At 29.6% G+C, this 14160-nt stretch overlaps 3 protein-coding genes across 4 annotated transcripts; 2 read left to right on the forward strand and 1 right to left on the reverse strand.

The window, feature by feature from the left end:
* Positions 1–733: 733 nt before the first annotated feature.
* LOC139991089 (uncharacterized) lies at positions 734–9345 on the forward strand. The gene is made up of 11 exons (XM_072010903.1): positions 734–870; positions 2618–2766; positions 2930–2988; positions 3419–3560; positions 3847–4011; positions 4288–4424; positions 7617–7767; positions 8469–8527; positions 8607–8748; positions 8875–9039; positions 9106–9345. Exons 2-11 carry the CDS (start codon positions 2626–2628, stop codon positions 9247–9249), a joined length of 1305 nt encoding a protein of 434 aa, XP_071867004.1. The 5' UTR covers positions 734–870; positions 2618–2625; the 3' UTR covers positions 9250–9345.
* Positions 9346–9559: 214 nt separating this feature from the next.
* Positions 9560–11269, reverse strand: LOC139990897 (pyridoxal phosphate homeostasis protein). 2 transcript variants are annotated; one of them, XM_072010512.1, is made up of 4 exons: positions 10806–11269; positions 10304–10664; positions 9785–10026; positions 9560–9704 (listed from the first exon to the last, which is right to left on the reverse strand). In XM_072010512.1, the coding sequence occupies exons 1-4, from the start codon at positions 10875–10877 to the stop codon at positions 9603–9605; spliced, it is 777 nt and encodes a 258-aa protein (XP_071866613.1). In that variant the 5' UTR covers positions 10878–11269; the 3' UTR covers positions 9560–9602. The 2 variants fall into 2 exon arrangements, with proteins under 2 accessions (XP_071866613.1, XP_071866614.1); XM_072010513.1 differs by having other exon boundaries at positions 9560–9708; positions 10806–11256.
* Positions 11270–11633: 364 nt separating this feature from the next.
* Nd-23 (NADH dehydrogenase (ubiquinone) 23 kDa subunit) lies at positions 11634–13211 on the forward strand. The gene is made up of 4 exons (XM_072010520.1): positions 11634–11767; positions 11917–12160; positions 12238–12430; positions 12718–13211. The coding sequence occupies exons 1-4, from the start codon at positions 11740–11742 to the stop codon at positions 12847–12849; spliced, it is 597 nt and encodes a 198-aa protein (XP_071866621.1). The 5' UTR covers positions 11634–11739; the 3' UTR covers positions 12850–13211.
* Positions 13212–14160: the final 949 nt, after the last annotated feature.

Raw genomic sequence — 14160 nt, forward strand, 5'->3', positions numbered from 1 at the left:
TTATAGCGAAAGACATTTTTGGGACTAATATAATCGCTTTACTTTCAGTTTAGTTACTTCCTTATTTTTAAAACCTTCAAGTTTGAATTCAAGGCTGAACAGAAGTACTTTCACCTCGAGCGACCAGCGTAATTTATTTGAAACACATGACCGTATCCCACAATGGAATTTCAATATTTCTTACACGAATATCGTGTCTTTTGACAAATATTTCTCATTATGTTTCACAAAATAAAGCCAAACAACATGATAAAATTTTAAAAAGCTAAGTTTATTACAGAAGAAGGATTTACGATAATCTTTTACGTTACATAGGATTGTATCATAGCATTCGGCAGAGAAATACTACATTATTGCTAAGTCATCCGGTGTATGAATAAGGAGCAAATTAAGCAACAGTTACATCACCAAGTGAAATGACATTACATTTTATATCTCTGTTTACCTTTAAAATCGAAACGAAAATACATCCTGTAAGCAAATATAAATATTCATGCTTCGAACAGCTTCTTATAATGTATCGTTTATTTCGGTCTATCAGGTACATACTAAATTCTAACAAAATCTAACAATCTGAAAGTTCGAAAAATATCGAAGAGGAAAAGCAAAGGAGGTGATACCACCATACTCGTAACAAGTTGAAACCGGTTAAGCCTGCGCAGTGCTCTCTTATTCGCTACTTGAAAAGGAGGACATGCGGTAGATACACTGGCATTTATAAAGAGACTGGAGAGCTAACTCCTTTAGATAGTTCACGATTATCTGGTAGTATACCATTGGAGAACTCGTATTTGAATTTACTTTACACGTCTTCGTTTATCTACCACATATCATCCTTGTTTTCGTCGTCTGAAGATCCGACTATAACCGGTACGAAGTTTCATAGACTGTGCTTTCAGTTTTTGATTTAATGTTGATTTTAATCGTCAATTGTGTTTTTGCTGAATAAAGTAGAATCCGTATCTCATTGTTGTATAATTATTGTTTGAGAGTGAAATTCAATATGTTCAAGTGCAACACGATTATCGAGTCGATGCATGGTGGAGATAACCAGACAAAAAGTGTTTACGTCAAATGCGCCTGTAATTCTTTAAAACTGTGAACGAATAATACAAAGAAAATACTTAACGTTGTAACGATAAAAAGTTGTTTGTATTCTATATAACGCAACTTGTTTAATGCAACAGGCATGTCATTATATACGCTTGGCTGTTTTTAAGTTAATAAATCTGATTTATTCAAATGTATTCAAATATATTTAAATGTAACATATTAAATATGTTAAACCAATGTATTACATTACATTTGTTACATTATATTAGTATATTTCTCTATACTAATTTATATATATTATATATATATAATATATATAATATACTATATATAATTTGCTATATATATAGCAAACGTAACTTTGTAGTTACATAAAGGTATAGATTCTTTAGAAAATAATGGCACATTTGAATAAACATCGATATAAAAATTACTTGCGACTATATTGAATAAATATAAAGTGATATAGTTATTAAGCTTTTTTATATTAACAAGCGTATAACAGTAAAGAATTCATTGAAAACGCGATGAACCGGCTATTGCATGATAGAAAGTTATTTAGTATTTCCGTTGACCTAAATAACTATCATGCGTGACACGCAGATAGAAAGAAATCTCGTGGGACGGTACAGGGACAAAGGAATTATTAATCTCAGTATAACCTCCACCATTTTCGGCCAATACGGTGTTTAACTTTGAGATTGCATCGAGTTGTGTGAAAAACAACCGATCAGCATTCCTTCTCTTAATCGTTACGATCTCAATACTGAGTCATGCCATTGTAATGTGCACAAATACGTGGATACACGTATACTCGCTGTTACATACGCTTATACATATGCACCCATAAATATATACTTTTTTATCTATGTACAATATACAGCATGTCCAATTTATCTCGAACGCTGGGATATCTCAAAAAACATGATGATACAAAAAAATATTTTAGAAAAAAATTGCACAGCGTGAAAGGGACATACTATACTCTTGTGTATTTAATCTTGCGGTAACCTTGAGAGTGGCATTACAATTTTTACACGGATACTTGCATCTTTTATTACGTATTCTTGTAGCTGACGTTTGTAGCAAACGTTTTCAAAGTACCCGTATCGTTCGCGCCATCCGTTATCGAGATACGAATTTTAAAATCCGATATGCACCATAGAGAAGTGTCAAGGTTACCGTAAAATCAAGTACACAAGAGTATACTATATCGTTCACGATATCGCGCAATATTTTACTAAAACGTTTTTTCATATGATTGACGTTCACTGTATACTATATCTATATTCGCTGTATCTATAAGTATCGTTAAAACTTTTCTTCCGTTGCACGTCTGCTGAAAAGTTGAAACGATCACATATTTCATTATTTAAATTAATGCATAATCATTTCACAATAAATAAATAAATTTATTTCTAATTTTAATATTATAATATAATTTTATAATTGTTTAACCAGTTTAAATTAACCAGTTTAAATTTTATTTTTATTTTTAATTCCATACATCAATCCGAATCGAAGTCAACAAGTTTCTTAAATGACGCATTACACACCGTTACAGAAATCAAAATGCCAATTGATTTTTATCAACGTCTTGGAAGTTCTCCGTGCCGTGCTGTTGCATTGACGGCTGCCGCGCTTGGTATCGAAATGAATTTTAAGGAAGTTGATTTAATGAAGGGAGATAACTTAAAACCAGAATATTTGAAGGTACGAGTAATTAATATAAGCTAAACATAATTCTATTATATCTTGTATTGAATTCTATTAAAGCAAGAAATTAATATCTTGTGTCAAATACTTGAATATTTTACTATATTTATATTTACTTTTAATATTTTTGATAATATATTTGATGTCTCCTTATGTACAGATGAACCCACAGCACACGATACCTACAATCAATGATAATGGTTTCTACTTGTGGGAAAGGTGAAATTGATTTGTATGTTATATTATGAATACTTCTTTAATTTCAAAGAATCTTGTTTTTTTTCTCAATACGATGATCTACTGTTTCTATGCTATATAAGTATACCTGCACCTAAATACCCATACGATTACAGTGCGTATGATCGCGCGAAAGTAATTCAGATAACAAACTAGCAGGAATTTAATAAATTGATCATTAACTAACATTTCGTTTCAAGAAATAGAATCCTATTATCAGTCTAACACTATTTTGTAATTCCGTTGCAATTGTGTCTTTCCTTTCAGTAGATTTGCACTTTCTGTCTTATAAGTCTGTGTTACAGTTTTCATGTATGGAGTATTCGTACTCTAATATGAACGAGCAATGATAATGATTAACAAGATCAGGAATAAAAACGTATAGACGTTATGTACATTCTTTTTCTTTCAGTCGGGCTATTATGACATACCTGGCAAATCAATATGGTAAGAATGACTCATTATATCCAAAGGATCCGAAGAAACGTGCGATCGTTGATCAAAGATTGTATTTCGACGCATGCAACTTGTATAAATCTTTCGCAGACTATTACGTAAGTTTAAAGCCATTTAGTAACTTTTTATGGCGTATTGAAAGGAATTTCTATATTACATAACATTCCTAGATTTTTTTAAATAAAAAACTATCTTGATAGATTCTTACATATTTCATTATGCGTAGTATTCTTAATTAATTTCTTTTATTTTTATAAAAGTAGACAATTTAGGTGATATATACATGATTTTCTTGTCAAATCATTTAAAACCGCTATTTAATCTTTTATTTTAAAATGTGTATGAAGCAAATAATTAATTAATGATCTTAAAATTTTTCTTTAGTATCCTATAATTTTCGCTAATGCCCCTAAAGATCAAGCGAAATATGAAGCTATTGGCACGGCCATGTCTTTCCTTAATACATTCCTCGAAGGACAAGACTATGTGGCAGGAAAGAACATGACTCTTGCTGACCTGTCCATTGTGGCCACCATATCCACAGTAGAGGTAATTTCTTTGAAAATATTATCTTATCAAAAAAAAAAAAAAAACAAAGAATCAAATTTATATTTGCAAAATAATTACAACCTAATTTCTTTAAATAATTCCTACTTTCCCAACGTAATAAACTACTGTATTATTGAACATTTATAATATATTTAATTCATCAATATGTTACATTGATAAACAGTAACGCCACTGTCAAGAGACTCAGAAAAAAGTCATAAAAGAGAGTTTTAGAGAATTCTTTTATATTTATTCGTTACATCGTTTTAACAACAGGCCATGGACTACGACCTCAGCAAATATAAAAATGTGACCAGATGGTTTGCAAAGATAAAATCGGAAGCTCCAAAATATGAAGAGTACAACAACGCAGGCATAAAGGCATTCAAAGCTTTGGTGGAAAGCTTGAAAAAGTGAAAAGTGAAACACAATAACAATATTCGAAACCATGATTTCTTTTATATGAATTTTATATGAATAAATTTTTTATCATTCCTATTTACAGAGAAGAATTCTGCTTACGTATAATTATAGAGAATCTCAATGATACATATATAATTGTCTTATACATAGTGTTATTGTTTTATACTTTGCAAAGAATATATTTGTTATTATTAATACCATCCAAAAATGTCTCGATATTATCGGTTCCGTCAACTCCAACTTCGCTCCAAATTTTTAGAAGCGCTTCACACGATATCATCGTTCACCCAACTAATTTAATTGTCAGATCGGTAATTAACGTAAACATAAATAAGAATGTTGGGCCGAAGTCACGCAGCCTTTCGTTACGACTGAAATTTTTCATAGAACTCGTCCATTTCCTCGACACCATTCGAAAACAATTTGTACGTGACGTTACTCATTCATCGTCGAAAGCAATCAACCAATGACACCAGCATGGCATCATCAGCAGTCAACGTGCTACACATGGAAACTTTATAAGTGAATAAACATTGTTTTAACGAATATTATTTCACAAATGAATATTTTCCTTCGGCGTATTTACAAGCGAGAGATTGAATTCGTTAATGCTCGTTCACACTCGTTCATGCTCGCAATACTACCCACATTTGTTCGTCCATGTTCGTTCATGCTTGTCCGCGTTGTTCGTCAAGTGTAGATCCGGCTCAGAATGCTCGTAAATGCTATAGTGAAGTCGTTATAGCAGTACATCGACGCTTATACACTATCGAATTTATGTTTCCCCTGAAATTCTAAAAATTGGCAAACATTAAGTTCCAAAAATATTAATACATTATATATTAATATCGCCATATGTGTATACTGAATTTTACATAGTTCCATTTTAGTTTTCGTACAAATTGAGCTAACCAACAACGTTGTTACGTATCTAATTCTGTTTAATTTGACTGTTTCCTGCGATGACGTTGTTTTAATATCGAAACGAACGAAAGAAATAATTCTACATGAAAAATTAAATAAAAAATATATCGCAAATTTTGAGAGATTCTATGATATACTAAAAACACGTTGCAATAGTTGTCAGTTTGACGTTCACATACGGTGAAAAAAGCTGTTTCGAATCCATTTAAGGTAAAATTACCATTACCACGCACGATACAGTAAATAGTGGAATCAGCATCAAATACGTATTAATGAACCTTGTAATTATAGTAGCCACTTACTGTTCGCAGAGCGACCAATTTACTTCAGCAGTGACCATCCTTTTGATTCGATGTTCATTTGCTAATTATCCTCGACCTCGGTTTCACATACGTTTTAATTACACTACAATGATCGGTAAAACACTTTCATCGATAGTTGCTTTTCTTTTTGCTATAACCAAACGGAAAAGGTCTTTTCATTTCTACGAGGAAACTTTGAATCCTATCGTAAAACGATATAAATAAAATATCACCAAACAAGAATAAATACTTTTAATAGTTTTAGAAGGAAATGATATTTATATAAAGGTGTGATCATTTGTGATTACTTCTAAGTTAAAACAATTTATTTAAATATGTATTTATCACGCAGTGGTTGAATCCGCATTAATTGTAACTGAACCATGGATTTTTATACAAATTTATATTTTTACAAACACAAGTAAAGAAATAAAACTTAAGTAGAGATTCGTTTTGTTTATTAAAGATCATAACGAGTACTTTACTTTGCGTATTTCCGACATTTTATATATTTTTACATATTAAACATATTCTGTACACTTTTGTCTCTTTAACAAATACTATTGGTGTGTAGATACTTTCTACAGCCATTGTACATACATATATTATTATATGTATATAGGTACATCGAATGAGTCAGCGCACAAGCTCTACTCACGATCAATTCACCTGTACGAATAAGATAAAGCATATTCATACCTTTCTTATCGTTCACAAGCAACAATCGCACTAATATTTCTCAAGACAGTGATAATAATTATTAAAAAGGAATTTGATACCACACGCCAGTTGTAAAATTATTACTATTACGAAAAGGTAGCAATTATTTCTTTGCATGTTCGTGATCGTGTTCACTGCTTCGTATACCGATTATAAGGGGCACCAAGATTTATTAATAAATTACAAGTTTTTTATTTATTAGATTTATTTATAAATGAAGAAGCTCTCGACAAGTAAGAAGTATGATTTTGAATTTATCGTATACATATACGTTGTTAGACAATTTATTAAATCGTCTTCTTTACGTTGTTTGTACGTACGCTTGAACTGTTTCGCGTGTATCGATTGCTTGTTAATGGCGCACGCACGTAGCAGTATTTCGCTACACATGTAGTTCCATATTACGTATACATAGCTTCGTCGTATGAAAAATAGTTGTCTATCGATTACATCGATTGAAAACAAAACTGTGGCAATACGCTTCAATCGGCCAAGAGATGAAACCCTTACTTGCCGCGCGCTTCCGCGCGTGTTGCGCTTTGAAAACGGTACCCATCGAATTTCAGTTCGGCAATCTCACCATCGCTCGTTCCATTCGTCGTAAGAGCAAACGAATTCTTTCCTCTTTCCAATTTTTTATCGCCCTTCTCTGTTCTGTTTCTCTTTTATACCTTTTTTCGATGCAAATTCTCGATCTTTATTGGACTTCGACTAAAACCGAATATTCATGGTGCAAACATTGCAAAATCGCACAATAACTCTTGGCATTGTTGAACAATGACGAAAAGAATATGCCACAGGACGGATTAAATGCGAAGTAAGGTACACAGGATAGTTCTGTAACTTTCGTATGTGTATATATTGATTTAGTTAGTGATATTGATTCTATCGAAAATCGTTGTGAACGAAACCGGCGCCGCTGAAAAAAGGGGCGTGTAATGGAATATTTCAATACTTTTCACTGACGGTCTCGAAAGTTTTAAAGTTGCAACGAAATATTTTTTCGATAACGTTGAAACGGTACTTCACTAGCACGCGATACGCAGCAAATGTTTAATTGCATTGAGCGGCATGTCACAGGCTACACCTGTGTTTAAAATGTTCAATCAGTTAATTATTATTAATGATTTTTATCTATTCTTTGCGAGGAATTATATTAGTTTCAGTCATACTGCGTACTATCGTCATGAATTTTAATTACATTGTAACTGATACTAAAATATATTTCTTTAGTTAACAAGCAATCATGTCAGTGGATCTGTATTACATGCCAATGAGTTCACCCTGCAGAGCGGTTCTCTTGACTGCCGAGGCCATTGGTATTACTTTAAATTTAATAGAAATCAATTTGTTTGAAGGCGAACATCTAAAGCCAGAATTTGAACAGGTCAGCGTGCTTAAATATGTCTTGTGTTATCTATTCTTTACGAAGTTTACCATATTGCATATTATTAAATTATGATCAATATGGGAAATATTAACGTATTAACTGCTATGACTATTACCAATAATATTTAAAAGACGATATCTTTAATTCTTTGCAACCCAAGCAACATTTAACATTTCGTCTCTTCTAGTTCACTCTCAGAAATGTACTGTTCATAATTTAGGTAAATTTTCATATTTTCGTAGGAAATAACATATCTATATTGGTATATTTCCATGGAGTTAATCCATAACATAAAGAAATACGTTTTATACGTTCAATTGGCAATCGATTGTGATAGCATGTCGAATGTGGTCAACATAAAACCGCAAAATGTTGAAAACCTTAAATAAGTATCAAAAGTCATTTACGTAATAATGTCAATTGAAATAGTATTATTATCAATACAATATATTACATAGACCTATTAAATTAATAATGTACGGTCAACGAAATATTATACGCTTCCTCGATTATACAGCATTCGCAACAGTTAACTGAAAGTAATTAATAGAACGCAATAATTAATTAGAGGACCGCGTTTATTCTGTTTTATTTCGTTCTTCGATATTTCGCTATTCGTTTTATTCGATACCTACACAGTATGTGTTAAAAAGAAATTTTACAATAAATAATATATGGCGATTATATTCCTATTATAGCTGAATCCACAGAAAACTATCCCGTTTCTTGTAGACGGCGATTATAAACTATCTGAGAGGTTTGTAATTAATTAATATGTAATGTGTATCATTTTTGTTTCTTATCATCTTTTAATCTCTTTCAATAAACGATTGCAGTCGAGCCATCATGTCGTATTTAGTTGATCAATATGGTAAAAACATTCGTCTAAATCCGCAAACACCGGCTGGTCGAGCCTTGGTTAATCATCGATTACATTTTGATATTGGTACCTTGTATAGAGGCATGAAAAATTATTATGTAAGTTATTCAAAATTAAACCACTTTTATATCTTTCTTGCGTTTTCTTCCTTTTTCAAATAGGAGAAGTAAGGTGAGAATATAAAATAAATGATTATATCCTGAAACTGAACGAACTTGTTACAGTATCCAGTTGTGTTTAGAGGAGCAAATTACAATCCAGAATATTACAAGGTACTCGAAGGTGCGTTTGATGTTCTCGATAAATTTCTAAATGGGCAAGATTACGTCGCTGGACGCAATTTGACCATCGCCGATCTCGCATTGGCAGCCACTGTATCAACATCGGAGGTATGCATACATCATGAGAAAAAGGAAACGTTAATTGGAGATTTAAATGATGTTTATTGATCGTAGGTTTTCGGTTTCGAGGTGGAGAAATACGTGAATGTTGCTAAATGGATGGATAGAATAAAATCATCCGCGCCAGGTTATCGTAAAGCCAATGGCGAAGGATTAGAAATAATGAAAAGATTGGCCGATAATGCAAAAAAGGAGTAATCTATGTCACTATTAATATATTGACATGTTATTTGTTAAATTTAATAAAATTGTAGAAAGTAGAAAGTAATAAAGTAAGGCTTCCTTAGAAATAAATTGAGACTTTACGACCACTCTGTATTTATCCATTTAAAAAGAGAAATAATCATTTAAGAACTTTACAATATCGTTCAACTCTTTATACATATTTTATATATCTATCGATACATATATGAAAAGTATTTTATCTAACTTTATCACTTGAAATTATTAAAATTTTTCCAAAATGTTTCCTACAACAGTAGTATATTATTGTAGAGACCAACCAACCTACACATCATAAATTATATTTATAACGATATTATACAATATATTTATACAAATATTATACATAAAATATGTATTTCATTAGGTATCCTTTTTCGCCCTTTCCCCAAATATAGCAGTACCAACTCTAATATTAGTACTTCCCAACTCTACCTGCATAAAGATAATATCATATTTTAATACATGTCTGACATTTCTAAGGAAGTATAACAATTTCTAATAAAATTACCGCATGTTCATAATCATTTGACATTCCCATTGATAATTCTATCTTATTTAACTCAATACCCAATTTCTTTGAAACTTTTTCTCTACATTCTTTCAGACACAAAAAATCGGGATTCGGTCCTTTAGGGAGATCATGTCCAAACATGCCTATTGTCATAAGACCTATAAATTCTAAACTTGGACAGTTATCAATAATATGCTGAACAAGAGTACAAACATCTGTGATCTTACAACCACTCTTTTCTGAAAATGTAAATTTATAATATATTTAACTTATTAAATTATAAAATCAGAATGATTTTAATAACTAGAAGCCAAGACGTAGCTTACATTTATTTGAACTTACTTATTTGAAGATGAAACAAAAATTTTGCATGAATTTCATATTTCTAAGATAATATAAATATTATGTTAGGAAGATTGAATGTAATAAAACATGCAATATTTCTGTTCATAATATTTTCATATAGAAATATAAACAATAATCGTAACCAATTATTAGAATTAGAATATGTAATACCTTGTTCGTTGCTAGTATTCACCTGTACCATTACTTTTAATTTCAAATTTTCATGTACTCTAATTTTAGACCAAGAAGTATTTAATGCCGATGCAAGTTTTTCATTATCTATTGTTTCAATAATATACAAATTTGGAGTAGTTAATAATTTGTTTATTTTATTACGTTGAAGATGGCCAATAAAATGCCAACGTATATCTGTACATGTTTCTAAAATACTTGAGTGATTTCCCTTTTCAACTAATTCATTGACATAATTTTCTCCAAAATGTCTTTGACCAGCTTTATACGCATCCACAATTAATTCAACTGGTTTCAATTTACTCACAGCTACTAAACGTGGCTCAAAATACTTGTATTCCTGTGAAAAGGAGGTTAAATATACAAATTATTACTATTAAAACATGTCTCTAGTGTTTTATGTTTATATTTTTATTCAATCCATTTACATAATTCCAAAATAATTATCATTATATAAATTTATATAATATTTATAACATACGGGTAACCTCCTAGCAGAAGCAGCAATAATTTTATCTTGCACTATTTTTAAATTCGTTACCAATTCGGCCATTTTGATTACTTTTTAATCTTGTTTTCATAACTTTTTCATAATTTCATTTTTATCACTACCTAACCTAATAAATTAGGATGATATTATACTATTATCTAGTATTTAAATAATACTTTATCTATGCCTCTTAATACATATAATAAATATGTATTACACATTTTACATAAAAGAACTGTCCGGACTAAGATAAAACAAATTTGTTATTAAATTACTGTGTGTAGCATTATAAGAAACCATAATCAATGCTATAATCTATATTCAACATTACAAGTTAAACCGCAGCGGCGATTATATGTTATGACAGCAAGAAAATTTAGAAAACAATTAATAAATGTAATATCACGATATGACTTTTTCCTTTGTTTCTATTTAAATTCTACAATGGAACACAATACATTTGAAAATTAAGGCAAGCCTATAAATTCTACATAAATCTATCAATAAATGATATGTATTGTTCACTTCTTCCTCTAAGAAACAATAGAAATATTTTAATTAATTGTTTTTAATATTGAAAATTAATATACCAGAGTTTGGTGAACATTATTACCTAACCTAAATGCCGCTGATATGTGGGAAATGTTTGTATATGAGACTTATATAAGCTGCTGTAAATAGGTATAGTTATACCCATTGTCTATTATAAAGTTACTTATATTTATACGACCGTGCACTAACTATAGTATATATATACATATGTATATATGTATGCTATAGTTTTATACGTATACATGAAGTTCAATTTTCAATGCGAAGAAAATTATTCTTAGTTTGCGCATAGCTAGAACCAGATTGTATCTGTATAGTATATATATTGTGAAAAGTGATTGCACAAAGTGAAAGCAATTATTAAAATTTCAACATGACATTCCTGAAAACTATACAACCAGGTAAATTTAACAAAACTTTTTTCTGTTTCCTAATACAATTTAATTGATTCTTTTTCTATCAAATGTAATATACGAATATCATATAACCTATAAAATTATTATTTTGTCTTAATTACACATTTGATTTTATGAAAGTATGCTTTTTACAGGTTTAAAATTATTTCAAACTTCCACAAAAATCTTTAATGTACCTGTACGAACTAAATATTACTTTATTAATTCGGCACAGCCATCGTATCTTGATAATGCAACAAACAGATCATTGCTTCTAGAAATCATACGTGGTATTGGAATTACATTTGCTCACTTCTTTAGTGAACCTGCAACAATAAATTATCCTTTTGAAAAGGGTCCCTTAAGTCCAAGATTCAGAGGTGAACATGCATTAAGAAGGTATTGGTATAAAGCTTTTTATATCAAGAGTACATAAAACTTTTACTGAAGAAAATATAATAAATTTATTCTAATAGATATCCTTCAGGTGAAGAAAGATGTATTGCATGCAAATTATGTGAAGCAATTTGTCCAGCACAAGCAATCACTATTGAAGCAGAGGAAAGAGCAGATGGATCCCGTCGTACAACAAGATATGACATAGACATGACAAAATGTATATATTGTGGATTCTGTCAAGAAGCTTGTCCAGTGGATGCAATCGTGGAGGTAACGATTAATACATAAGTATATATAGTAGTGCTTGTTTAAATTCAAATAGAGCTATTTTGTCTAAATTCAAATAATCTATCCTTACCATTACTTAGTGTAGTCTAAATTTCAGTATCAATTTAATGTAATCCAAATCTAATGACAAAGAGAATAAATAGACATAGTAAGAGTAATATATTAATTTCTAAATGTCAATATCTATCATAAAATGTAAACAATTTTATGTAGATATATGGGAATACCTATTACATAAGATTTATATTTACCATATGAATTATTTTTAGGGTCCAAACTTTGAATATTCAACAGAAACACATGAAGAGTTATTGTACAATAAAGAAAAATTGCTGAATAATGGAGACAAGTGGGAATCAGAAATTGCTAGTAATATTTATGCAGATCATTTGTATCGCTAAACAAATTGTAAAATTTAGTGAAATATAGTAATAATTAGTAATAATTAATAGTAATAATAGAAAATGTCTATTATGTGTGAGCTATTTTACCAATAAAATGTTCACTATATATGTAGGATATATATATATATCCTATATATTGTAAATTTTATTCCAAAAGAAGTAGTAATGATGGGATACTATTGATGTTACTTTTCCTTAGCATATACTTACCATATAAATGAATTTAATAACTGTGCTTTTTCCTTCCTATATATTGCTCGCGTTGCTTCATTTAAATTAATAAAAAATTAAATATTTATGTAAATAAATCACGTTATAAAATCATATGAATATCAATTATATTTGATGTTAATGAACAATGGCTTAAAATAATATAATTTCCCATGTCTTTATATAAATTTTACAGTATTAAAGTATCTCATTACTAATGAAAATTTTGTATATTATTACCTGTTCTTTTTATTAGTTTCTATACGTTTATTATTTACAAATATGTTTTAATCATTTTTAATATGTTTTTGTATTTATAACATTCCGTTTCCCCCCACAAAAATACCTTGAATAATCTTCTTACAGTAGTAATATAAATTACAAACTGTTATTCATATACATATATATATTCGGAATAAAAATGTATGACTCTACACTCATTAATTTATAAAGGTATGATTCTCACAACATTAAATTTTTAGTTTATCACATGAATGGAAAAATACTAACTAGCCAAAAATACTATTTGTACTTATATCTCCGAAAATATCCCAAAATATTTTGAAATCACTCTTATAGTAAGGATTATACAATGATAAAAAATTATCTATAATTTATATAATATTCAAATCAAGTTATATTAAAATATAATAAAAATATATCAATGAAGTATGTAGGATATGGAAAATAAATTTAATCAATACTTTCCAAACAGAAAAATTTCAATGTAAATCAAAAATTTTCTTCAACAGCAATTTTAACTCTTTTAAGGCTAAAAACATTGTATCTTTCATTTATATTTTTGTTATTCTCAAATATTTTTAAATTACAAGTAATATTACATTCATTCCATAAATATAAATGCATTACAATGAAAAGTGAAAATATCATAAAAAGTGAATGAGAGTATATAGTTAAAATATAAGTCAATATCGGATCTATCGAAAAAACTGAGTAATTTCTATGAAATCAGGAAAAATCACTACTATTTATTCACAAACCACTGATGGAGATGAACGTTTTAGATCTGTTCCGCAATCATATGTATTATTAACTATACGTATATGTTTCTGACTTTATCCTTGGAAAGCTAATCAT

The sequence above is a fragment of the Bombus fervidus genome, chromosome 9, assembly GCF_041682495.2.
Source record: "Bombus fervidus isolate BK054 chromosome 9, iyBomFerv1, whole genome shotgun sequence".
Classification (NCBI taxonomy): domain Eukaryota; kingdom Metazoa; phylum Arthropoda; class Insecta; order Hymenoptera; family Apidae; genus Bombus; species Bombus fervidus.